This window comes from Mobula birostris, chromosome 21, assembly GCF_030028105.1.
Source record: "Mobula birostris isolate sMobBir1 chromosome 21, sMobBir1.hap1, whole genome shotgun sequence".
NCBI classification, from domain to species: domain Eukaryota; kingdom Metazoa; phylum Chordata; class Chondrichthyes; order Myliobatiformes; family Myliobatidae; genus Mobula; species Mobula birostris.
In genome coordinates, this window is record NC_092390.1 from 15,667,767 (window position 1) to 15,693,901 (window position 26,135).

Below are 26,135 nucleotides of genomic sequence, written 5' to 3' on the forward strand. Positions count from 1 at the left end.
TGACTGCTTCCAGCATTTACTGTTTCACTCCAGAGATCTGCTTTGCACAGTTGGATGAGTTGCTTTTTGCATGGGATCCCAAGCTGGAATCCTATCTGCCCTTTCAGTTTGGCACAGGAGATCCCAAGAACTCTTCTTTTTAAGCACATCACCCCTGCTGGAGCACAGGCTGCCAACAGCAGCTCACCAGAGTGCTCTGTCCTGGGCTGATTGAAGACTGAATGGCCCTGTGGTTTCTGCTTTCACTACATAACTTCATACATCTTCTAGGTGAAGATCCTTCCCCTCTCAGGGATGAAATCTTCAGAGCATCTGCTGGCTTCTCTGTAGCTCTTGCTTGTTATGGGATGGGATTGCTAACCCCGTTCTCAACCGTCCTCCACTTGCAGCTGGGCTTGGTACCATCCAAGCAGGTGCTTTTGCTCATGGTGGAGTTCCCAAAGACTCGGTCTCTATTTACCCAGTCATCTGCTGAGACCACATGCCTACCTGTGGGATCCTGCTGTGCACACATTGGAGCTGCAATTCCTCAGTCATGGTGCCTGTCAGCGCCTCAGATGTGTTTCAATGGCTGTAAAATGCCTTGGAACCCCCCGAGCTTTTACAGAATTTCCCTGTGTGAAGGCTTCCAGCCCGTGATGTCAGGGAGGATTGGAATGTACTCGGCAAAGTCTGAGGATTGGCCGGGATCCAGCCTCCAAAGGCAGCCACCAGGAGCTGGATTGTTCTATTTCAGCAAGCACGTGTTCAGCTGACTTTCCAGAAATTGGCACTTGGATAATTTTCTAAGAACTTGCTTTGTTTTGTTCTCAAATCATTGAGCTGTTCTCTGCAGAGTGGGTCTCCTGGGTGAATAAATTTAGAGTTCAATCCTGAGCCCAGATCAGATCCCTTCCTGTGACTACGGCCATCAGCACGGAACAACCTGATATTGCATCTCCAGTTAACCATTCAACACAGAACAAGGCCATTCCGATCATTGGACCACAGGACATAGGAGAGGGAATAGGCCATTCAGCCCATTGAGTCTGCTCCCTATTCAATCGTGGTTGATTTATTATCCCTCTCAAATCCATTCTCCTGCCTTCCCCCTGTAATCTTTGACATCCTTACTAATCAAGAACCTATCAACCTCCGCTTTAAATATATTAAATGGTGCAGCCTCACAGCCATATGCAGCAGTGAATTCTACAGATTCATCATTCTCTGGCTAAAGAAATTCCTCCTCATTTCTGTTCTAAGTGGACATCCTTGTAAGCTGAGGGTGTACCTTCTGGGCTTAGACTCTCCAACTATAGGAAATAACCTCTCCATGTTCACTCTGTCAAGGCCTTTCAATATTTGACAGGTTTCAATGAGATTTCCCCCTTCATTCTTCTAAACTCCACCGAGTACAGGCCCAAAGCCATCAAATGCTCCGCTTATGTTAACCCTTTCATTTCCGGGATCTTTCACATGAACCTCCTCTGGACCCTCTCCCACATTTCCTTCCTTAGGTTCAGATGAAGGGTCCTGACTCAAAACATCATGCCTACTTCCCTGAGCCTCCCTTGAGTCCAGTTGAAGTGTCGCAACCCAAAATGTCATCAATCCACTTCTCACCGTAGATGCTGACTGATCCTCTGAGTTCCACAACCAGTTGGTCTTTTTCGTCCTCCCTTTTGATTCTTTTAATATTTTCCTAAACTGGTGGGAATTTACAGCATCAATTGACCAACTGGTACGCCTTTGAGACATGGGAGAAAACCAGGGCAGCTGGGGAAACCCACACACACGGCGCCCAAGGTCAGGATTAGGGCCAGGTCTCTGGAGCTGTGTGTCAATGGTTCTACCCAACCTGACTTACTGAATGTTCACAGTGTGTAGAATAACAGACATCCAGATAAAGGTTACACATTGGCATCTAATAAGGTGTTTGGCCAGTTTTATATATCCAGGAGTGAGTTACAGGGTGGAATTTTATCCAGAAGTGGAGTGGTTATATATAAAATTCAGATCTAAGTGAGAGAAGGAGGAAAGGGACGGACTGGGTAGAGTCACACTCTAACAACACCAACGACCCAAGTTCAATTCTGCCACTGTCTGTCAGGAGTTTGTATGTTCTCTCCATGACCGTGTGGGTTTCCTCCGGGTGCTCCAGCTTCCGCCCAAATCCGAGGAGTACAGGTTAACATCAGAGAGTTGTGGGCATGCTATGTTGTTACGTTGGTGCCAGAAGCAAGATACCACTTGTGGGCTGCCCTCAGCGCATCCTCGGACTGTGATAGTCGTTGCAACAAACGACACATTTCACTGTACACTTTGCTGCTTCGATGTACACGTGACAAATAAAGACCATCTTTAAAATCGAAAAGAAGCCCGAGGAGTGAAGTCTTCACGCGGAGTGTGGTGGGAATGAGGAAGGTACAATAACAATATTTAAGGGATATTGGGATAAGTACATGGGTAGGAAAGGTTAGGAACAGAATCAGGTTTAATATCACTGAATACGGTGTGAAATTTTGTTGTCTTGCACATCCGTATAGTGCAAGGGATTCAAAACATCACTATAATTTATAACAAGATAGATATAATTGTACCACTCCAGTGGGGGAGGTCAACAGCGTGCTCCAGCATTCGTAGTGGCCAGCGCTATTTATTGTTTTTGTTTTAAAATGCTTTTGTGGGATTATATGATGTTCAAGTTGATTTATTGTTCCATTTTAGCTTGGGTTATACAATCATTCCCATGTGTGTTTGCGGGTCAGCCTGACTGTGTAGTCGTCTTCTCTCCCGCCTGTCTATGACAGACTGGGTCTCTCCCCGGGTCATAGCGCCCAGTCGGTTTTTGTGCTCGTCCCAATAAAAGCGGCAGTTGGGCCGGATGAGACCCTCTCGTCTGTCATCACGGACCAAAAGCTCGCCACAATCAAGTAAAAAACAAGTAGCGCGAAAAGAGAGCACATTAGTGAGGTGGTGTTCGTGGGTTCACAAATCTGATGGTGAAGGGGAAGAAGCTGTTACTAAAACAGCGTGGATGTTGTCAGGCCCCTCTACCTCTCTCTGGTGGTAACAATGAGGCCAAATGGGCCAAGTGGTAGCAAATGGGACCGGCTTAGATGAGCACTGTGGTCAACACGGGTAAGATGTTTCTATGCTGTATGACTATTTGAGGTCTTTGGCGGGGGTTGAGTCAGAGACTGAATTCCACTCAGAGTTTGGGAATTTTTACATGCAGAATACAGATTCCCACGAGGGAATTACAGGGTGGGTTTTTTTTCCCTTAAACATCTGTTGTGATCTTAAGACTAAACTGTTTACCAGTAATTCTGTATTTGCCAGACAAGAGAATGTGTACTCTCAGCTGAAACAGCTCCAAGTGAAGCCAATGACGTTTACGGATCAGTGACGGGATTCTACTCAGCAAAATAGTTTCCAGCCAGTGAGATAGCTCTTAGCCAATGTTGTAACACAGGGATTACATTCTACACAGGAGGTTTCTGTGTGATGTCAGGACAGAGGGGCCTGAAGGGTAACAGGAACCGCCCGCAAAGTCCAATGTAGTACTTTCCTATTTCCGCTGAATTGTAGAACGTAAGAGCATGAGGCTGCATTGGATCTAAAGCACCGGCCAGACCATAGCCTGAGCTCTGCAAACGAGCCTGGTCACTCTTCTCACTACTGCCATCAGGCAGGAGCTACAGAAGCCTTAGATCCCACACCACCAGGTTCAGGAACAGTCATTACCCCTCAGCCATCAGGTTCCTGAACCAGCGTGGATAACTTCACACACCTCAGCACTGAACCGATTCCTTCTACAGACTCAATTTCAAGAACTCTACAACTCATGTTCCCAATATTATTTATTGTTATTATTGTTTTATATGCAGTTTGTTTTATTTTGCACGCAAGTTGTTTGTCAGTCTTTGTGTGCAGTTTTTAATCGATCCTATTGTATTTCTTTGATCAGTTATGGATGCCTGCAAGAAGATGAATCTCAAGATAGTATATGGTGACGTATAGGTAATTTGATAGTAAATTTATTTTCATCCTTTGAATCTTGCAGGAGAAATGTCATTGCATTGGTGAGGGAGCAGAGGAAACCTACAGGAATGTTGCCAAGACTGGGGATCTGTGGCAGTGGGGAAAGGTTGGAGAGGCGGGGTTTGGTTTCTTTGGGACAAAGGAGACTGAGGGAAGATATAATCGAGGTAACTAAAACGATGAGGGGCAGGGAGGGAGTAAATGAAAGGAGCAGAGAATTATTCAGTGAAAGGATTAGAGAGAAGATGAGGGATAATGTTTTCCTCAGATTGTGGAGGGGTCTGGAAGTTAAACTCCCCACAGTTAAACATAGATATGCACTTCGAGGTTCTGCAGATGCTGGAAATCCTGAGAACAACACACAAAATGTTGGAGGAACTCAGCAAGTCCTGCAACATCTACGGAGAGGAATAAGTCAACGTTTTAGGCCGAGACCTTTCCCTGGATCCTGAAGAAATTCTTCCAGCATTTTGAGTGTGTTACAGACTTAAACAGCCATGACCAGCGGGGCCACAGACCCAGTGCAGGAAGATGGGGTCAGCAGGGGAGCTTATTTCTACCAGTACAGAAAGGATGGGCCAACTGCCTCCTCCCTGTTCAGGAATTCGCTAAGTTTCTAAAAGGAGATTTCAAACTTATCTCGTAAACTTTCTGATTCTAATCAATGCAATGTTACCAGGCCAATAAAGTGTTGCTAACTGACCGATGAAGTGTTAACAAGCCAATGAAACATCATTACCTGATCGATGAAATGTTAACCAACTAATGAAATGTTAACTGGCCAGTTAAAATATTGTTAACCAACTAATGACATATTACCTAGGCGATAAAATCCCATTAAATGACCCAGCCAATAGAATGACCCCTCACCCCCCACCACCTTCCCCAGCCTGGTAGAGACTTACGCGTGGCAGCTGTGCCAGATCCAGGCGTGACGGCCAGACCGCGGGCGGAAGTCACTCCTGCCGATGTTGAGTATGCGGGAGGAGAAGCGTAGGAGGCGCCGGTGTCCGTAGGGCCAGTTCATCGCGTCTGCCGACTTTGACAAGCAGCCCTCCTCATGGGCACAGTAGAGCATGTGCAGGGGTCGGTCCTCCAGGTAGACGGACTGCTGGGCCAGCTCAGCGTCCAGCACCAGGTCGGGCGTAGCTGGTAGCGTCGAGGAGAGGGCAGCGAGTGTTAGCGTCTCATCATCACTACCCAACAGCAACCCTCCATGCCTCTCCTCCCACCTACCCATCACCTCTGAATTGCCCAGGAGATGGTTGCCCACTGGGAGGACTTCACACCAAAAGGGAAAGCACTCCTGGACAATGCAGATGGGCAGCGAACGAGAGTTAGATTCTGAAAACGGAAGCTTCCACAGATCTTAGACAACACCTTCCAAACCCCACCACCTCTACCAGCGAGGAGAAGAGCGGCAAAGCCCAGGAAACACCATCTGGAAGTTGCCCTCACACCACCATCATTTAATATTTAAATTAAAGATGAGATTTGCTTTATTTGTCATATGTACGTCAAAACGTGTAGCGAAACATAGAACTCAGTCCAAGATTGTGTTAGGGGCCGACTGCAAGTGTGGCCATCCATCCGGAGCCAACGTAACATGCCCACTAGTCACTAACCCTAACCTGTAATTCTTTGGGATATGGGGGAAATCGGAGCACCCAGAGGAACCCACTTGGGGGTCACAGGGAGAAGGTTCAAACTCTTTACAGACAGCAGTGGGAGTTAAACATCGATCGGTGATCACTGGCAACTATGCCAACCGCTACACTACAGTGCTACCTGCAAACTGCTCTGCCCGTGGTCACAAGTAACTGCAGAGAGTTTTGGACACAGCTGATCACATCACGGAAACCAGCCTCCCCTCCCCATCATGATCAGCCATGATCACAGTGAATGGTGGTGCTGCCTCGAAGGGCTGAATGGCCTACTCCTGCTCCTATTGTCTATTGTCTATTGACTCTGTCTACACTTCTCACTGCCTCAGTAAAGCAGTCAGAGTAAGCAAAGACCCCGTCCACCCAGGATATCCTTTCTTCTACCCTCTCCCATGGGGAAGGAAGTCTGAAAGTTCCTATCACCAGGTAAAGGACAGTTTTTATCCTGCTGCTATAAGACTACTGAATAGACACCTTGTATAATAGAATAGCCTCTTGACCTCTCAGTCTACCTAGTAATGGCATTGCACCTTATTGTCTGCCTGCACTGCCCTTTCTCTAACTGTAAAATTATTGTTTTCATTTTCCCTCAATGCAGTCTGCAAGATGACCACATCTACCGTGGACGTTCTGCTTTCTCTCCTCTCCGTTGAGGCAGATGATGCAAAAGCCCGAAAGCACGTACCATCAGGCTCAAGCACAGCTTCTACCCCTCTCAACACATACAAAATGCTGGAGGAACTCAGTAGGTCGGGCAGCACCTACGGAAAAAAGTTCAGTCGATGTTTCGGGCTGAGACCCTTCGGCAGGACTGGAGGAAAAGAAGTTGAGGAGTATATTTAAAAAGTGGGGGGTGGGGGGGTTAGAGAGAAACACAAGGTGATGGGTGAAACTTGAAGGGGGAGGGATGAGCTGGGAAGTTGATTGGTGAGAGAGATACAGGGCTGGAGAAGGAGGAGTCGGATAGGTGGGGATGGAAGTCCATGGAAGAAAGAAAAAGGGGGACAGGTAAGGAGATGTGAGAGAAGGAAAAGGGGGATGGGGAATAGTGAAGGAGAGGGTGGGCGGCAGTTCCATTACTGGAAGTTTGAGAAATTGATGTTCATGCCATCAGGTTGGAGGCTACCCAGGTGGAATATAAGGTGTTGTTCCTCCAACCTGAGTGTGGCTTCATTGCGATAGTAGAGGAGGCCATGGATTGATATATCAGAATTGGATTAGGAAATGGAATTAAAATGGGTGGCCGCTGGGAGATCCAGCTTCTTCTGACAGACAGAGCATAGGTACTCGGCAAAACAGTCTCCCAGTCTACGTCGGGTCTCAACAATATACAGGAGGCCGCACTGGGAGCACCAGACACAGTACATGACCCCAACAGACTCACAGGTGAAGTGTCGCCTCATCTGGAAGGACTGTTTGGGGCTCTGAATGGTAGTGAGGGAGGAGGCGTAGGGGCAGGTGTAGCACTTGTTCCACTTGCAAGGATAAGTGCAAGGAGGGAGATCAGTGGGGAGGGATGAATGGACAAGGGAGTGGCGTAGGAAGTGATCCCTGCATAAAGCAGAAAGTGGGGGGTGAGGGAAAGATGCTTGGTGGGGGGATTGGAGATGTCTGTTATAATACTATTGATCAGTTCTGAAACACAATAAGATGGACTCTTGACCTCATACTGTAATTTTTTATAGCCTTCCACCTTACTACCTACCTGTTCTGCACTTCTCTGTAACTGTAACACTTTATCCTGCATGCTGTTATAGTTTTTACCTTGTTCTACCTCAATACACTGTGTAATGATCTGATCTGTATAAACAGTATGCAAGAGAGGTCTTTCACTATTTCTCAGTACATGTGACAAAGGTAAATCATTACAACACAGAGAACAAAGGTGAGTGAAGCCCGCACCCCTCCAACGAATATTTTAACAAAAGAGTGCTTGAGAACTTGCAATGCTTAAAGTTGGGAACTTGCTTCCCGAACCTCCAGAGGTCACCCGCCCCACCAGTCCCTCCATCCCACTGGTTCCGCGCACACCTGACACTCACACTCTGTGCAGGTGACTCCAGCAGCGAATCGGCCCCCACCCTTCGGACAGTCCACCTGGTCGCCGTCGTGGGAACACTGCTGGATGGAGAGTTCGGTCCCGGAGCAGGATGTCCCACTCAGGACCACCTCCTCGGTGATCTGCTCCCCCTGCCAGAACCACGTCTCCTTCAAGGCAAGCGACAGAACCGTGGGTTACGACGTGGCCTGCCCCAGAGACCCCTTCACCCACAGCAATGCACAAACAGTGACAGGGCACAGGACGGGTGGTAGATGACGGGCAGAAGGTGCCAGATTGGAGACAGAGGCACGTAAGTGACGTGAAAATGAAAATCAGGTGGAGCCTGGTGTGGGGTAACAATCTATTGTTTAGAACATAGAACACTACAGCACAGTACAGGCCCTTTGGCCCACAATATTGTGCTAACCCTTTTAACTTACTCCAAAATCATTCTAACCTCTCCTTTTTACATATCCATCCATTTTTTAATCTCCCAGGTACCCGTCTAAGGCTCTCTTAAATGTTCCTAATGTACCTGCCTCTACCACCACCCCTGGCAGGGTGCTCCATGCACCCACCACTCTCTGTGTATTAACCGCTGATACTGCTGATATTCACCTAAGCTTTCCTCCAATCGCCTTAAGATTTCCCCCCCGCTATTAACCATTACTAATAAAGTTTTTGGCTGTCCACTCGATCTTTGACTTATCTTGTAACCCTTTACCAAGTCACTTCTTATCACGCAACACACATAAAAGTTGCTGGTGAACGCAACAGGCCAGGTAGCATCTCTAGGAAGAGGTACAGTCGACACTTTGGGCCAAGACCCTTCTAGAGATGCTGCCTGGCCTGCTGCGTTCACCAGCAACTTTTATGTGTGTTACTTGAAATTCCAGCATCAGCAGATTTCCTCGTGTTCACTTCTTATCACCTTTTCATTCAAAGAAACTTTCTAGCTTGCTTAACCTAGCCTCATAAAACATGTGCTCTAATCCAGGCAGCATCCTGGTAAGTCTCCTCTGATGCCTCTCTAAAGCTTCCACACCTCTCCTATAATGAGGCAACCAGAAGTGAACACAATACTCCAAGTGCGGTCGAACTGGGGTTTATAGAGCTTCACGGCTCTTGAACTCAATCCCACAACTAAAGAAGGCCAACACACCACATGCTTTCTCTTGCTGGTAAGTATCTTAGAGGGGAGGAATTTTCCACAATATGGGATATCAAAGAGGTCCGAGGAGGGAGACACTGCCTACACTTACAAAGCACTTGCGCCAGTTCTGGAAGAGTCGTAAATCGTGGCTGGTAGGTTGAATTGGGTTGCTATCCCTTTGGCTGGCCTGTACCAGATGACTGAATGGCATTCTCCCACCCCTCGCCTTCAACCACCCAGCCATTCCTCCGTAAAGCGTCTGGGAAGTAGTCCAGCCAGGAAAAGATGATGAAGAACGTTATCCCAAGGATGTGGCCACTAAACAGAGTGCAGGAGAGACTCGGCAGGATGTTGCCCGGAATACAGTGCAATGCTTGTAAGGCTGGTGACACAAGTAACGGTAGACGCTGGAACCTGGAGCACCATAAGATGCCGGGGGAGCTCAGTGGGTCAGTCAGCGTCTATGGAGGGAAATGCACAGCTGACATTTTGGGTCGGGACCCTTCATCTGGACTCTGTTTTATTGTTGCTACTGCTGCACGTGTTGTTCTGCCGAACATTGTGGACATGCTCTGTTGGTGCCAGAGTGTGTGGTGACACTCACGGGCTGCCCCCAGCACGTCCTCAGATCGTTTCACATAAATACATGTGAATCTGAATGTGCTGACTGCCCATTTCCCTCCACGGATGCTGCCTGACGCACTGAGTACCCCTAGCATTTTGTGTGCTGACAGTGACCTTACAGAGGTTTATAAAATTATGAGGGGCATCGATAGGATAGTCAGGGTCATTTTCCCAAGGCAGGAGAACTACAGGACACAGGTTAAAGGTGAGAGGAGAGAAACTTAAAGGAGTTCAGAGTCACAAGGGCAAGTTTCTCACATCTAGACTGACGAATATGCAGAAGAGGACCAGAGGACAAGGTCATATACAATTATCGTTCAAAGGGACTTAGTCAGGTGGTTGGATAGAAAAGGCATAGACTGAAAAGACAGGGTTGGGAATGGGATCCAAGGCGAGAGCCGATTTCACTCGCTCTCCGTGATGGTCACTCCTCTCTCCATGGCACTGAGGCTATGAAGACTGCCCCGGCTGCTGTGCTCTGTGCCTGCTAATATGACAAAATGATACCGAGGCTTTTGGCCTAGGCCGGGCTGCTCCAGGGTTCAGATCTGAGCAATCAATTTGGTTCAGAATGTTGTTGTTCACTTCAAACATTTGCATGATTTGTGTTTTTTTTTCTCTCGGGCGTTGGTCTTTTATTTTTATTTTTAATTTTTTCCTTTAATTGGGTTCTTTTGGGTTTCTTGCTTTGTGGCTACCTGGGAGCAAACAAATCTCAAGGTTGTACAATTTATACATTCTTTGATAATAAATGTACTTGAATCTTGAATCTAATGCAGGCCAGTGGGACTATCATAGACAGGAAGGGACGGTGAGGGCTAACAGAGCCTGCTTCGTGTTCTGTGATTCCAGGTTCAACGGCGTAGGCTACAGTTCACAGGGTAGGTTAAATGCAAGGTACAGGAAGGTTAGGTTGATGGGCTGAATGGTCTTCCTGCCCTCATAGCTTCTGCGGATGGGACGGAAATCAGATTGGAACTTGAGCTCTCGCAGTATTCTGACACCTACCCGCAGGGCGTGGTCAGCGAAGCCTAAACCCAGCTGCCGACAGACCACCATCGCCTCGGTCAGTCCCCACTTCATGCCGCACACGGCGCCCCACTTGGCCGTGCCGTTGACCTGCACCAGGACCTCCACCCGACCTTCAGAAGGATTTCGACCTCCCCGTAGGCGGATCTGCAGTGAGCGTGGGAGGAACAGTCAGGTTCGGGTCTTCAAGGTAGTTCGGACCCTCTCTTATAATTTTCTCCTGCCCCTTTCCCATTCCCAACAACACATGAATGAAAGTAGATCAGCCAGCAGAGGCGACTATGAATCATGGAGTCACATACCAGAGAAACAGGCCCTTCAGCCCACTGAGTTTGTGCTGATCATCAGTCACCCACATTCACTGATCCCATTTCAGTCTCCCCACATTCCCAGCATCTCTTCCCCCCACCCAAACACTGATGATTTACAGTGGCCAGTTAACCCACAGGTCTTCAGGATATCAAACCGCGCCCAGGGGAGACCCACACGGTCACGGGGAGAACGTGAAAATTCCGCGCACGCACACAGATTGCCACTGGATTTCAGAATAGTCCGTGAATTCGTGAACTCTGCCTCACAAGTTTTTGCTCTCTTTTTGCACTCATGCTTGAAGCATTGTTGAGGATCCCAACCACCCATCTCACAGTCTCTTAGACCCACTACCGTCAAGAAGGAGGTACAAGAGCATCAGGACTAGGACTGCCAGACCGGGTTACAGCTTCTTCCCTCAGGATGTGAGTCGATTGAATATCCTGCCCCCACCGAGGTCTCGTCACTAGGACAGCGAGCTGTTTACTGTTGACCTGTGCTGCACACTACTGTACATGCATCTTAACTTATATTTTATTAACTTATTTATAGTATAATGCTTTGGTTTATGTGTTGTGTGTGATATATGTTTTGTGGGTGCTCTGAGGTCCAGAGGAATGTTGTTTCATTTGGTTATATGTGTGTACAGTCAAATTATAATAAAAATCAACTTTAATATGAGACATATAATGCTGTAAATTGAATTGTAATAGTAAACTTCTTATTGTAACTTACAGTTTTTCTTATGTACTGCTGCCATAAAACAGCAAATTTCACAACGTACAGTATGTCGGTGATAATAAACCTGTTTCTGATTACAGACCTACTGTGAGAGCATTCTGACTGGATGCAACACCATCTGGTGTGGGGGAGAAGGAGGCTACTGTCCAGGATCGGAGTAAGCTGCAGAGAGTTGTAAACTTAGTCAGCTCCATCATGGGCACTGGATTCCAAAGCCTCCAGATCATCGTCAAGGAGCGGTGGCTCAGAAAGGCGGCGTCTGTCATTAAGGAGCCCCACCACCCAGGAATAACCCTCCTCTCATTGCTACCATCAGAGAGGATGTACAGGAGCCTGAAGGCACACACTCAGCGATTCAGGGACAACTTCTTCCCCTCTGCCATCCGATTTCTGAATGGACATTGAACCCATGAACACCACCTCACCAGTTTTTTATTTCTATTTTTTTTTGCACTATTTATTTAATTTAACTATTTTATATATATAGTTAACAGTAATACACAGTTATTTTCTCTCTATTATCATGTTTGCATTGCACTGCTGCTGTAAAGTTAACAAATTTCACGACATATGCCAGTGATATTAAACCGAATTCTGATTCCGATTCCAATTTCGACTCCCATTCCGGTTCCGATTCTGTCAGGATCGAATCACCTTTCTCCGAAGCCGTGTTGCTTGAACCACTGCATCTTCCTCCCCAATTAACATCATTGCCTAATTCCAAGCTGACAATTACCACCACACAACTAGATCTAAACAATGATCAAATATGCAATGAAAGGATCCAAGTTTATATTACCGATGGGTGAGTTGCCTGGCCAAAGAAAGGAATATTTATAAGCCTCAGACAATGTGGTGACACTTCGACTGTAGTTTCCAACACGTGGAATTTGTTTTTGATTTTGCCTTTTCCCTGAATCCAAATAAACTTCTGTTGTATCAAGTTTTATTGACTGTGAAGGTGGCGAGAGAACACAGGGCCTCAGGCCTGAGCCCAGCTTTGAACTCCTTTTCAGGACACGTATGACTGTAAGAGACCAAGGAATCGATTGTGGACCTCACAGGAAGGGGAAGTCGGAGGAACCCACACCAGACTTCATGGAAGGTTCAGCATGGAAAGGGGGAGCAGTTTCAAGCTTCTGAGTGTCAACATCACTGAAGCTCTCTCCTGGGCCCAACATATTGATGCAATTACAAAGAAGGCACAACGGCAGCTATATTTCATTAGGAACTTCAGAAGACTTGGCATGTCACCGAAGACTCTCACAGATTTCTACAGATGTACTGAGGAGAGCATCCTAACTGGTTGCATCACTGTCTGGTATGGAGGGGCCACGGCACAGAAATTGTGAACTCAGCCAACTCCATCACAGACGCTAGCCTCAGCAACATCCGGCATCCATCATTAAGGACCTCATCACACAAGACGTGCCCTCTTTTCATCGCGACCATCAAGGAGGAGGTACAGGAGCCTGAAAGCACACACTCAGTGTATTAGGAGCAGCTTCTTTCCTGTGCCATCAGACTTCTGAACGGACAATGAACCCATGAACTCTACCCCAGTATTTTGGTTCTCTTTTTGCACTACATATTTAATTTAATTTATATTTATTATGGTTTGCATATTGTACCGCTGCTGTAAAACAACATACTTCACGGCACATGCCAGTGACATTAAACCTGATTCTGATGCGCAGGCAGGGGCACGTGTAGGCATACAGACGCATTCCCACAGTAATACACTTGCACATACACTCATGCACCAGGCGTAGCCGATTACCTTTTTCTCGAAGCCCATCTGTGGAATGTTGCATCGGACCGCCGCGTCCTCCTCGTGTCTGCAGGAGCTCCTGGCCTCCCGGAAGCTGCAGTCCGTCACTGACCGCTCGAAGCCGCTGCATGTGACTTCGTTCATGTGGATGGGGCCCACACCTGCCAAAGGCCAAGATCAGACAGGTCAACCTTTGTGCGTCCTGGAAAGGCCCAAAGGAAATTCCAGCTTTTCAGGCTGTGGAACTGTGCTATTTGATAAAAGCCGACTTCTGAGTCTCAATTCTATGACTGTGATAGGGAACGGACAGGATATTTGTGAAAAATTATGTTGGGTCAACTCCCAAAATGGGAAACATCCGATTTGAGGCATGGACTGGGTTTCTTCTCCACTGGACAATGATGCTGAAAGGAGATCTGTTGGGTTGTGCACTTTTCCAAGGGAGCTTATCTTCAATTATTATTTAAAGATTGTGTTGGCACGTGGCCAAGTGGTTAAGGTGTTTTTCTAGTGACCTGAAGGTCGTGAGTTCGAGCCCCAGCCGAGGCGGCGTGTTGTGTCCTTGAGCAAGGCACTTAACCACACATTGCTCTGCAACGACACTGGTGCCAAGCTGTATGGGTCCTAATGCCCTTCCCTTGGACAACATTGGTGGCGTGGAGAGGGGAGACTTGCAGCATGGGCAACTGCTGGTCTTCCATACAACCTTGCCCAGGCCTGCGCCCTGGAAACCTTCCAAGGCGCAAATCCATGGTCTCATGAGACTAACAGATGCCTGTTTAAAGATACAGAATGTAATAGGTCCATCTGGCCCAACAAGATCATGCCATCCAATTACCTGTGACCAATTAACATATTAATGGAATGTGAGGGGACACACACAGTCACAGGGAGAACATATAAACTCCTTACAGACAGCAGCAGGAAATGAACCTGGGTCACTGGCACCGTTACACTAAATGCTATGCTTCTGTGCTGTCCCTTTGACGGCGTGGAGGCAGACAGTGTGGAAGAGGGCTGCCTGTGTCAGACAGTCAGCAGGGGAATTCCGGAGAAACACCTCTCCCGAGAGAGCGATGAGACTATGGAGCTCATTCCCACAGGGAGAAGTTGGGGGGAGGGGTTATTGTCGATGTACTTAAGGTGAGGTGGACACAGAAAAGGGAAAAGAAGATTGCACTGACAGATTGAGATGGGGAAGGGTGGGGGGAGGTACTGAGCAAGTTGATAAGGCTGAGGAAGCCGTAAGGTGAGTTGGCCTTCGTTAGTCAGGGGACTAGTTTAAGAGACACAATGTAACTTTGCAGTTCTCTAAAGCTAGCACCCCTGCCACTGAACTGTACTGTAAACACTTTAAACCACTGTTTATAATGCTGTTTGCATTGTAAATTCATGCTGGTTTTGACATATTTATGCACATTTATTCCATGTCTGCACTTTAACCTCCAGCTTTATTTTTTATATAAATCTTTATCCTTAATCATCATCGAAAGTTGTTTTTGTTGCATGTCCCACTCTGACCGACACACCGCAGCAAATTCTTAAAACATGGAGATGTACACGGTGAATAAAGTTGACCCTTGATGTTCCCAGCATTATTTTTATTTGTACGGTTTGCCTTCTTGTTCACATTGATGTCTTATTTATTTTTAGTCTTTACTTATGTGTTTTTTGTAAAATTGTATTTCTTTTTCTCCTGTAAATGCCTGCAAGAAAAATCTCAGGGTAGCTCAATGTACTTTGATAATAAATTTACTTTGAACTTTGTTTCTGTGTAATTCTATGATATAATCACATCATTAGCAAATCATGGAATTGTTATAGTCATTGCTCTGCATTACACTAACAAACATTCATGCAGACAGCCACAGAAAATGACCTCAGTCTCAGACACATCTCAATTTCTCCCAAACGCCACACTGTGAGGGAGAGTGTTCCGAAAGGCTTTAGACATTGGGAATGATCTGATCAACATTCCTTCCATCGGGACAGTAGGAAAAAATCAGCCTTTCTATGGATAACTTGGTTTTCCAGACCAAAATTGAAGATTTTCCACAGAGAGACTATGATTCACTTCTTAAAGATTCACGACCAGTTATTTTTTCCCTGTCCTGGCTTAGCTCCTGCCAAATTACAGAGGTGATTTTACCTCTGGGTTATCTCAGGTTATTATGGAGGGAACAGCAGGCAGAAACTCTCCGAAACAAGTGCATGGATCTTTGCAGAGGCAGAAGGAAGATCAAGATCCTGAACAGCTCTGGTAAACAGTGGTTAACATGAAACACTAATCATTTGTCTCTCTCCAGATGCTGCCCAACCTGCTGAGTCTTTGCAGCAGTTTCTGTTTTTATTTGAACCTCCTCACTGGTTGCTCAGTTTGACAAATCGTGCAGGTTCAATTCCCGCACTGGACCTTCATACAAACACCCCCCCCCTCCACCCCCACTGGTCCTGAGAGGGAGTGTTACCCATCTATAGGGACTGACACTAAACCACAACTCCATCTGTTCTCCAAGGCGCATGTAACAGGACTGATATATAAAAAAAGAGAAGGTTATTCAAAAGTATTCTATTAGCTTTGTTTGTCACGTGTACATCGAAACATACGGTGAAATGAGTCAATGACCAGCACAGTCCAAGGTTGAGCTGGGCACAGTCTGAAAGCACACCCCCAATTTCGGAGCCAGCAGAGCGTGCTTATAACTCGCTAACCCTAACCTGTATGCCTTTGGACTGTGGGAGGACGCCCACACGGTCACGGGGAGAACATACGAACTCCTTATGGACAGCAGTGGGAATCGAACCGTGATCAGTGAATACCAGTACTGTAAAGCAATTGTGCTGTCCACTATGCTACAGTGCTGCCCTCTAACATTTATTCTTTACTGTTCCCTCATAATACTTACCTTTTATCCACAAATTAGTCCATTACGCTGTCAGTTCGTGGGAGCTTCCTGTGGGTCCATACTTCCCACATTAAATTGTAACTAAACCTCAAAGCTATTTACTAACTGTAAGGGCTTTGCACATTCCGAAATTGTGAAACATGTTCTAGAATGGCAAGATCATTATTCAAACCGCTCCCAGAGAGTACTCTACAGGGTAGAAATCACACTCTGCTCTCTCCCTCCACAAGATGGGGAGAGTGCAGGAAGCATTAACAAGGATATGGCCAGGACATAGGGGACTGAGTTATAGGGAGAGATGGGGCAGACTAGAAATTTATGGCTTGGACACGAGATTCTGCACATGCAGAAACAGACACAAAATGCTGGAGGAACTCAGCAGGTCAGGCAGCAGCTATGGAAATGAAATAAAAAGAATCAGCCAGTCCTGATGAAGGTCTCGGCCCGAAAAGCAACAGTACATTCATTTCCTTAGATGCTGCCTGACCTGCTGCGTTCCTCCGGCATTTTGTGTGTGTTTATTGCTTGGACTGTACATGACTGAGGACTGACATTATAAAGATGTGTGAAACCGTGGAGGGGACAGACAGAGTGAAAGCGTAATCATTTTTCCAGGGCTGAGTAATCAAAAACCAGAGGGCAGAGCTCTAAGGTGAGAGGGGAAAGATTTAATTAGAACCTGCGGGGCAAACTTTTTGTTTTTTTTACATGGGGGTGGTTTGTATATGGAATGATGTGCCAATGGAAGTGCTTGAGGCTAGTACAGATACAGTAATAACTTTTAAAAGACAGTTGGACAGGTACAGGATAGGAAAGATTTAGAGAGATATGGGCCAAACATAGGCAAGTGGGACTAGATTGGATAGGCTTCCTGAACAGCATGGACTATTCGGGCCGAAGGGCCTGTTTCTATGTTGTATGACTCTGTAATTCGTCTCTTCACACCCCACTCAACAAGCAAACAGTTCATTGACAAACGCATGGAAGTCTCCGCTCAGGTAGGAGTCGCCCAGGAATGGAAATGCCCACAAAAAGTAACGGATACAGCCCAATTCATCATGGGTGGAGCCCTCTCCACTGCCGAGCAGATCTACAAGGAGCACCGTCACAAGAAAGCGGCATCCATCATCAAGGACCCCCACCATCCAGGCCACTAATACCATCCAGCAGGAGGTACAGGAGCCTTAGGTCCCACACCACCTGGCTCAGAACAGTTATAACCCTTTAACCAGCAGACTCCCGAACCAAAGGGGATAGCGCCACTCGCCCCAACACTGAACTGATCACTGATCACAACCTATGGACTCACTCTCAAGGACTGTACAACTCACGTTCTCAGAATTATTATTTACTTATTCATTATTGTTATTTGTTTCTTTTCGTATTTGCACAGTTTGTCTTTTTTGCCCACTAGCCGCCTGTCAGTTTTTTTGTCTAGCTTTTAATTGATTCTAGTGCGTTTCTTTGTTCTGCTGTGAATGCCTGCACGAAAATGAATCACAGAGTAGTGTTTGGTGGCATGTCCATACCTTGGTGATAAATTTACTTTGAACTTTGAAGTCCATGTGGCAGGAATTTGTGGGGCACTGCAGATGTAGGCAGACCCTTCTTCAGTGGAGTAAAGACTGGGAAGAGTTCCTGAGCATTCCCAAATCACGGGGACTCAGCCACATGTCAGAGATTGCAGAGGTCTCGGGGTCCCACTGACTGGGCTCTCTCTGAGAAAATAAGTCATGTCTATATCTAGCATACCGCGAGAGTCCCAAATAATTCCAACATAAGCAGATTCATTTGAGCGTGATTAAAGGAAGCAGCCACATTATTAACAAAACTCAACTGGGACTAGAGATTAGAGGGAAATAAAAGTCAAGTCTCTCTCTCTGTCACTCTCTCCCTCCCTCCCTCTCTCCCTCTCCCTCTTTTTCTCTCCCCCTCTCCCAATCTTCTTCAGATTCTTGTTCCAATGATCAATTGATCAGAGAGGCATTCTGGCTTGATATGGAGAGAGAGAGAGAGATAGAAATGGAAAGGGAAATGAGGGAAAGGGAGAGAGAGATATAGAAGGTGAGGGAGAGAGACAGAGGGCGAGGGAGAGGGAAGGAAAGTGGGAAGACAAGGGCAAGGAGAAGAAGAGAGGGAGGGAGAGGGAGTGGGGAGAGACAGAGAGAAGGAGAGGAAAAGAGAGAAGGAGGGGTGGAGAGAAAGGAAGAGGGTGAGGGAAAAAACAATTGCTCGGGACTACAGATGATGAAGTGTCTACATGGCATGAGGTTTGTTGCAATAATGAGTCACTGGGGAGGCTCACTCACTTGCCCAGATGTGCAATACTTGATATAAATTTAATCCCCACACAAACACTGGTACAAACACATTCTCTCCTGATGCTCACTTTAGACAAGTTCATTAGGAAATGTTGTTTAAGTTGATTAATGTGGAATATCCTCCGGTTGTGTGATCTCTGGGTTTAAATTAGACCATTCCCCAGACACTTGTAAACTCCTCCAATTAGTTCCAAACCAAGAAGACAATGGGTAATTATTATCTCTTCTCTGTTCTCCTTGTTGATCTTGTGTCGATACTCCAGGCAAATAGCCAGCCCCCACATCCACTGCCAACATCACCACACGGCCACTCACAGGCAGGACTTCCAAATCCACCAAAATCACGATTGGCCTCCGACATGTTCACTCTCTCCAACACCCATATCTAAACACAACTCTCCAGTCACCTGCCCAGACGAGTACATTAAAAAATCCCAAAGCACACAACCCCCCTCAGTATCTCGGAACATAAAGCATAGAACAGTACAGCACAATACAGGCCCTTCAGCCCACAATATTGTACTATCCTTTGAAGTTAAATCTAAGATCAATCTAACCCTTCCCTCTCACATAACCTTCCATTTTTCTATCATCCACCTATCTAAGAGCCTCTTAGATATCCCTAATGTATCTGACTCTACCACACCCCTGGCAGCAGGTTCCACGCACCCACCACTCTCCGTGTGAAAAATCCGCCACTGACATCTTCCTCATACCTTCCTCCAAATACCTTAAAATTACACCCCCTCACATTAGCCATTTCCATCCTTTGGCGATCCGCTTGATCTATACTTGCTATCATCTTGCACATCTCTATCAATTCACCCCTCATCGTCCTTCGCACCAAAGAGAAAAAGACCCAGCTCACTCATGTCATCATAAGACATGCCCTCTAAAGCTTCCACACAGGTCCCATAACATCCTGACTTGGAAGTACACCTCGGTTCCTCCAGAGTCCCTGGATCCGAACCCTGGAACTTGCTCCCTAACTGCACTGTGGGAGCTCCTTCACCAGTGCCTAGAGGGGGAAATCACGCCCACCTTCCCAGTCCCAGTGGTCACCTGGCAACCACCAACCATGGCAGGAGCGAACTTTGTTCAGCCATGTTGTAGAGGTGGGCGGTGCACAGGGAACGTTTATTCCTGATTCTAAAGGACAAGGTCGGTCAGAGCTGTGTGTGAGGAAAGGTATTTGGACTCAGAAACAATGCTTTATTTACTCAATGGATCTGCAGATGCAGGAAATCTTCAGCAACACACACAAAGTGCCTACAAAAAGCAGTGGATTTGGCCCAGTCTATCACAATTAAAGTCTTGAATACATCTACACGGAGCACTGTTGCAGAAAAGCAGCTTCCACCATCAAGGACCCCCACCACCCAGGCCATGCTCTCTTCTCACTGCTACCACAGGAAGGAAGGTACAGAAGCCTCAGGTCCCACACCATCAGGTTCAGGAACAGTTATTACCCCTCAACCGTCAGTCTCTTGAACCAGAGGGGATAACCTCACTCAGCTTCACTCACCCCATCACTGAAGTGTTCCCACAACCTATGAATTCACTTTCAGGTTCTCTACAACTCATTCTCTCGATATTTATTGCTTATTTATTTATAATTATTTTGTATTTTCTCTCATCTTTTATTTGCACAGTTTGTTATCTTTTGTACTCTGGTTTTTGTCCTTCCCTTGATTTTCATTAATTCTATTGGTCTTTCATTGATTCTATTGTGTTTCTTGTATTTACTCTCAATGCCCACAAGAAAATAAATCTCAGGGTTGTATATGCTGACATATATGCCCTTCACTAATAAATTTACTTTGAACTTTGAAATGCAGGAGGAACTCAGCAAGTCAGGCAGTATCCATGGAGATGAATAAACAGTTGACATTTTGATCCAAGACCCTTCATCAGGGCTGGAAAAGAAGGGAGTTCTGGTCTCTGGCAATGGTCTAATCTCTTGTGTAAATCCAGAGATCACACAACCAGACGTTATTCCACATTAATAAATTTAAAAAGAATTTCCTAATGAACTTGTCTAGCATCATTAGGAAGTCTTTCCTAACGAAATTGTCAGGCCCAAAACATTGACTGTTTATTCTCCTCCGTTAAAAAAAACTTTTCTTATCTGGTTTAAGATAAATTCAATTGCAAGGCTGATTGCAATAAATCAAAGAGCAAAACAGTTTAACTTAAGGCGGTATTCAACAGCAGACAAATACTATTTTGCAAAATATGTCAAGCCCTGGCGCAGATTCTGTGGAGCCACTTTTCTTAAACATTGGCAGCTTCTGATTAGTGAGGGAATATTTATCTTCAAGTTCACAAAGTTCATATAAAGTCATAGTGTAATACAGCAGTCATAGAGTCATAGTGTAATACAGCACTCATAGAGCCATAGTGTAATACAGAAGGCATAGAGTCATAGTGTAATACAGCACTCATAGAGTCACAGAGTCATAGTGTAATACAGCAGTCATAGAGACATAGTGTAATACAGAGTTAATAGAGTCATAGTGTAATACAGCAGTCATAGAGTCATAGTGTAATACAGCAGCCATAGAGTCATAGTGTAATACAGAGTTAATAGAGCCATAATGTAATACAGCAGTCATAGTCTTAGTCTAATACAGCAGTCATAGAGTCATAGTGTAATACAGCACTCATAAAGTCACAGAGTCATAGTGTAATACAGGAGTCATAGAGCCATAGAGTCATAGTGTAATACAGCAGTCATAGAGCCATAGAGTCATAGTGTAATACAGAGTTAATAGAGTCATAGTGTAATACAGCAGTCATAGAGCCATAGAGTCATAGTGTAATACAGAGTTAATAGAGTCATAGTGTAATACAGCAGTCATAGAGCCATAGAGTCATAGTGTAATACAGAGTTAATAGAGTCATAGTGTAATACAGCACTCATAGAGTCACAGAGACATAGTGTAATACAGCACTCATAGAGTCATAGTGTAATACAGCACTCATAGTGTCACAGAATCATAGTGTAATACAGCAGTCATAGAGTCTTAGTGTAATACAGAGTTAATAGAGTCATAGTGTAATACAGCACTCATAGAGTCACAGAGTCATTGTGTAATACAGCAGTCATAGAGTCATAGTGTAATACAGCACTCATAGAGTCATAGTGTAATACAGCAGTCATAGAGCCATAGAGTCATAGTGTAATACAGAGTTAAGTTATAGTGTAATACAGCACTCATAGAGTCATAGTGTAATACAGCACTCATAGAGCCACAGAGTCATAGTGTAATACAGCAGTCATAGTCATAGTGTAATACAGCAGTCATAGAGCCATAGAGTCATACTGTAATACAGCACTCATAGAGTCACAGAGTCATAGTGTAATACAGCAGCCATAGAGTCATAGTGTAATACAGCACTCATAGAGTCACAGAGTCATAGTGTAATACAGCAGTCACAGAGTCATAGTGTAATACAGCAGCCATAGAGTCTAGTGTAATACAGCACTCATAGAGCCATAGAGTCATAGTGTAATACAGCAGTCATAGTGTAATACAGAGTTAATAGAGTCATAGTTTAATACAGCACTCATAGAGCCATAGAGTCATAGTGTAATACAGCAGTCATAGTCATAGTGTAATACAGCAGTCATAGAGTCATAGAGTCATAGTGTAATACAGCAGTCATAGAGCCATAGAGTCATAGTGTAATACAGCAGTCATAGAGTCATAGTGTAATACAGCACTCATAGAGTCACAGAGTCATAGTGTAATACAGCACTCATAGAGCCATAGAGTCATAGTGTAATACAGCAGTCATAGAGCCATAGAGTCATAATGTAATACAGCACTCATAGAGTCAGAGAGTCATAGTGTAATACAGCAGTCATAGAGTCATAGTGTAATACAGCACTCATAGAGTCACAGAGTCATAGTGTAATACAGCACTCATAGAGTCATAGTGTAATACAGCAGTCATAGAGCCATAGAGTCATAGTGTAATACAGAGTTAATAGAGTTATAGTGTAATACAGCACTCATAGAGTCATAGTGTAATACAGCACTCATAGAGCCACAGAGTCATAGTGTAATACAGCAGTCATAGTTATAGTGTAATACAGCACTCATAGAGTCACAGAGTCATAGTGTAATACTGCACTCATAGAGCCATAGAGTCATAGTGTAATACAGCAGTCATAGAGCCATAGAGTCATAATGTAATACAGCACTCATAGAGTCACAGAGTCATAGTGTAATACAGCAGCCATAGAGTCATAGTGTAATACAGCACTCATAGAGTCACAGAGTCATAGTGTAATACAGCAGTCATAGAGTCATAGTGTAATACAGCAGCCATAGAGTCATGGCGTAATACAGCAGTCAAAGAGTCACAGAGTCATAGTGTAATACAGCAGTCATAGAGTCATAGTGTAATACAGCAGCCATAGAGTCTAGTGTAATACAGCACTCATAGAGCCATAGAGTCATATAGAGCCATAGAGTCATAGTGTAATACAGCACTCATAGAGCCATAGAGTCATAGTGTAATACAGCACTCATAGAGTCACAAAGTCATAGTGTAATACAGGAGTCATAGAGCCATAGAGTCATAGTGTAATACAGCAGTCATAGAGTCATAGTGTAATACAGAGTTAATAGAGTCATAGTGTAATACAGCAGTCATAGAGTCATAGTGTAATACAGCACTCATAGAGTCACAAAGTCATAGTGTAATACAGGAGTCATAGAGCCATAGAGTCATAGTGTAATACAGAGTTAATAGAGTCATAGTGTAATACAGCACTCATAGAGTCATAGTGTAATATAGCAGCCATAGAGTCATAGTGTAATACAGCACTCATAGAGACACAGAGTCATAGTATAATACAGCAGTCATAGAGTCATAGTGTAATACAGCAGTCATAGAGCCATAGAGTCATAATGTAATACAGCACTCATAGAGTCACAGTCATAGTGTAATACAGCAGCCATAGAGCCATAGAGTCATAGTGTAATACAGCACTCATAGAGTCATAGTGTAATACAGCAGTCATAGAGCCATAGAGTCATAGTGTAATACAGCACTCATAGTCACAGTCATAGTGTAATACAGCACTCAGAGAGTCATAGTGTAATACAGCAGTCATAGAGTCATAGTGTAATACAGCACTCATAGAGCCACAGAGTCATAGTGTAATACAGCAGTCATAGTCATAGTGTAATACAGCACTCATAGAGTCACAGTCATAATGTAATACAGCACTCATAGAGCCATAGAGTCATAGTGTAATACAGCAGTCATAGAGCCATAGAGTCATACTGTAATACAGCACTCATAGAGTCACAGAGTCATAGTGTAATACAGCAGCCATAGAGTCATAGTGTAATACAGCACTCATAGAGTCACAGAGTCATAGTGTAATACAGCAGTCACAGAGTCATAGTGTAATACAGCAGCCATAGAGTCTAGTGTAATACAGCACTCATAGAGCCATAGAGTCATAGTGTAATACAGCAGTCATAGTGTAATACAGAGTTAATAGAGTCATAGTGTAATACAGCACTCATAGAGCCATAGAGTCATAGTGTAATACAGCAGTCATAGAGTCATAGTGTAATACAGCAGTCATAGAGTCATAGAGTCATAGTGTAATACAGCAGTCATAGAGCCATAGAGTCATAGTGTAATACAGCAGTCATAGAGTCATAGTATAATACAGCAGTCATAGAGTCATAGTGTAATACAGCACTCATAGAGTCACAGAGTCATAGTGTAATACAGCACTCATAGAGTCATAGTGTAATACAGCAGTCATAGAGCCATAGAGTCATAGTGTAATACAGAGTTAATAGAGTTATAGTGTAATACAGCACTCATAGAGTCATAGTGTAATACAGCACTCATAGAGTCATAGTGTAATACAGCACTCATAGAGCCACAGAGTCATAGTGTAATACAGCAGTCATAGTTATAGTGTAATACAGCACTCATAGAGTCACAGAGTCATAGTGTAATACTGCACTCATAGAGCCATAGAGTCATAGTGTAATACAGCAGTCATAGAGCCATAGAGTCATAATGTAATACAGCACTCATAGAGTCACAGAGTCATAGTGTAATACAGCAGCCATAGAGTCATAGTGTAATACAGCACTCATAGAGTCACAGAGTCATAGTGTAATACAGCAGTCATAGAGTCATAGTGTAATACAGCAGCCATAGAGTCATGGCGTAATACAGCAGTCAAAGAGTCACAGAGTCATAGTGTAATACAGCAGTCATAGAGTCATAGTGTAATACAGCAGCCATAGAGTCTAGTGTAATACAGCACTCATAGAGCCATAGAGTCATAGTGTAATACAGCACTCATAGAGTCACAAAGTCATAGTGTAATACAGGAGTCATAGAGCCATAGAGTCATAGTGTAATACAGCAGTCATAGAGTCATAGTGTAATACAGAGTTAATAGAGTCATAGTGTAATACAGCAGTCATAGAGTCATAGTGTAATACAGCACTCATAGAGTCACAAAGTCATAGTGTAATACAGGAGTCATAGAGCCATAGAGTCATAGTGTAATACAGAGTTAATAGAGTCATAGTGTAATACAGCACTCATAGAGTCATAGTGTAATATAGCAGCCATAGAGTCATAGTGTAATACAGCACTCATAGAGACACAGAGTCATAGTATAATACAGCAGTCATAGAGTCATAGTGTAATACAGCAGTCATAGAGCCATAGAGTCATAATGTAATACAGCACTCATAGAGTCACAGTCATAGTGTAATACAGCAGCCATAGAGCCATAGAGTCATAGTGTAATACAGCACTCATAGAGTCATAGTGTAATACAGCAGTCATAGAGCCATAGAGTCATAGTGTAATACAGCACTCATAGTCACAGTCATAGTGTAATACAGCACTCAGAGAGTCATAGTGTAATACAGCAGTCATAGAGTCATAGTGTAATACAGCACTCATAGAGCCACAGAGTCATAGTGTAATACAGCAGTCATAGTCATAGTGTAATACAGCACTCATAGAGTCACAGAGTCATAATGTAATACAGCACTCATAGAGCCATAGAGTCATAGTGTAATACAGCAGTCATAGAGCCATAGAGTCATACTGTAATACAGCACTCATAGAGTCACAGAGTCATAGTGTAATACAGCAGCCATAGAGTCATAGTGTAATACAGCACTCATAGAGTCACAGAGTCATAGTGTAATACAGCAGTCACAGAGTCATAGTGTAATACAGCAGCCATAGAGTCTAGTGTAATACAGCACTCATAGAGCCATAGAGTCATAGTGTAATACAGCAGTCATAGTGTAATACAGAGTTAATAGAGTCATAGTGTAATACAGCACTCATAGAGCCATAGAGTCATAGTGTAATACAGCAGTCATAGAGTCATAGTGTAATACAGCAGTCATAGAGTCATAGAGTCATAGTGTAATACAGCAGTCATAGAGCCATAGAGTCATAGTGTAATACAGCAGTCATAGAGTCATAGTGTAATACAGCACTCATAGAGTCACAGAGTCATAGTGTAATACAGCACT

At 44.7% G+C, this 26,135-nt stretch overlaps 1 protein-coding gene across 1 annotated transcript in view; it reads right to left on the reverse strand.

The window, feature by feature from the left end:
- The window catches only part of LOC140185614 (lysyl oxidase homolog 4-like), a 120,895-nt gene that overhangs the window by 14,292 nt on the left and 80,468 nt on the right, over positions 1-26,135 (reverse strand). Inside the window, exons 8-11 of the mRNA XM_072239026.1 lie at positions 13,365-13,516; positions 10,514-10,681; positions 7,730-7,895; positions 4,929-5,172 (exon numbers count right to left, since the gene is read on the reverse strand). Coding sequence (XP_072095127.1) covers positions 4,929-5,172; positions 7,730-7,895; positions 10,514-10,681; positions 13,365-13,516 — 730 coding nt within the window. The remainder of the gene's footprint in view (positions 1-4,928; positions 5,173-7,729; positions 7,896-10,513; positions 10,682-13,364; positions 13,517-26,135) is intronic.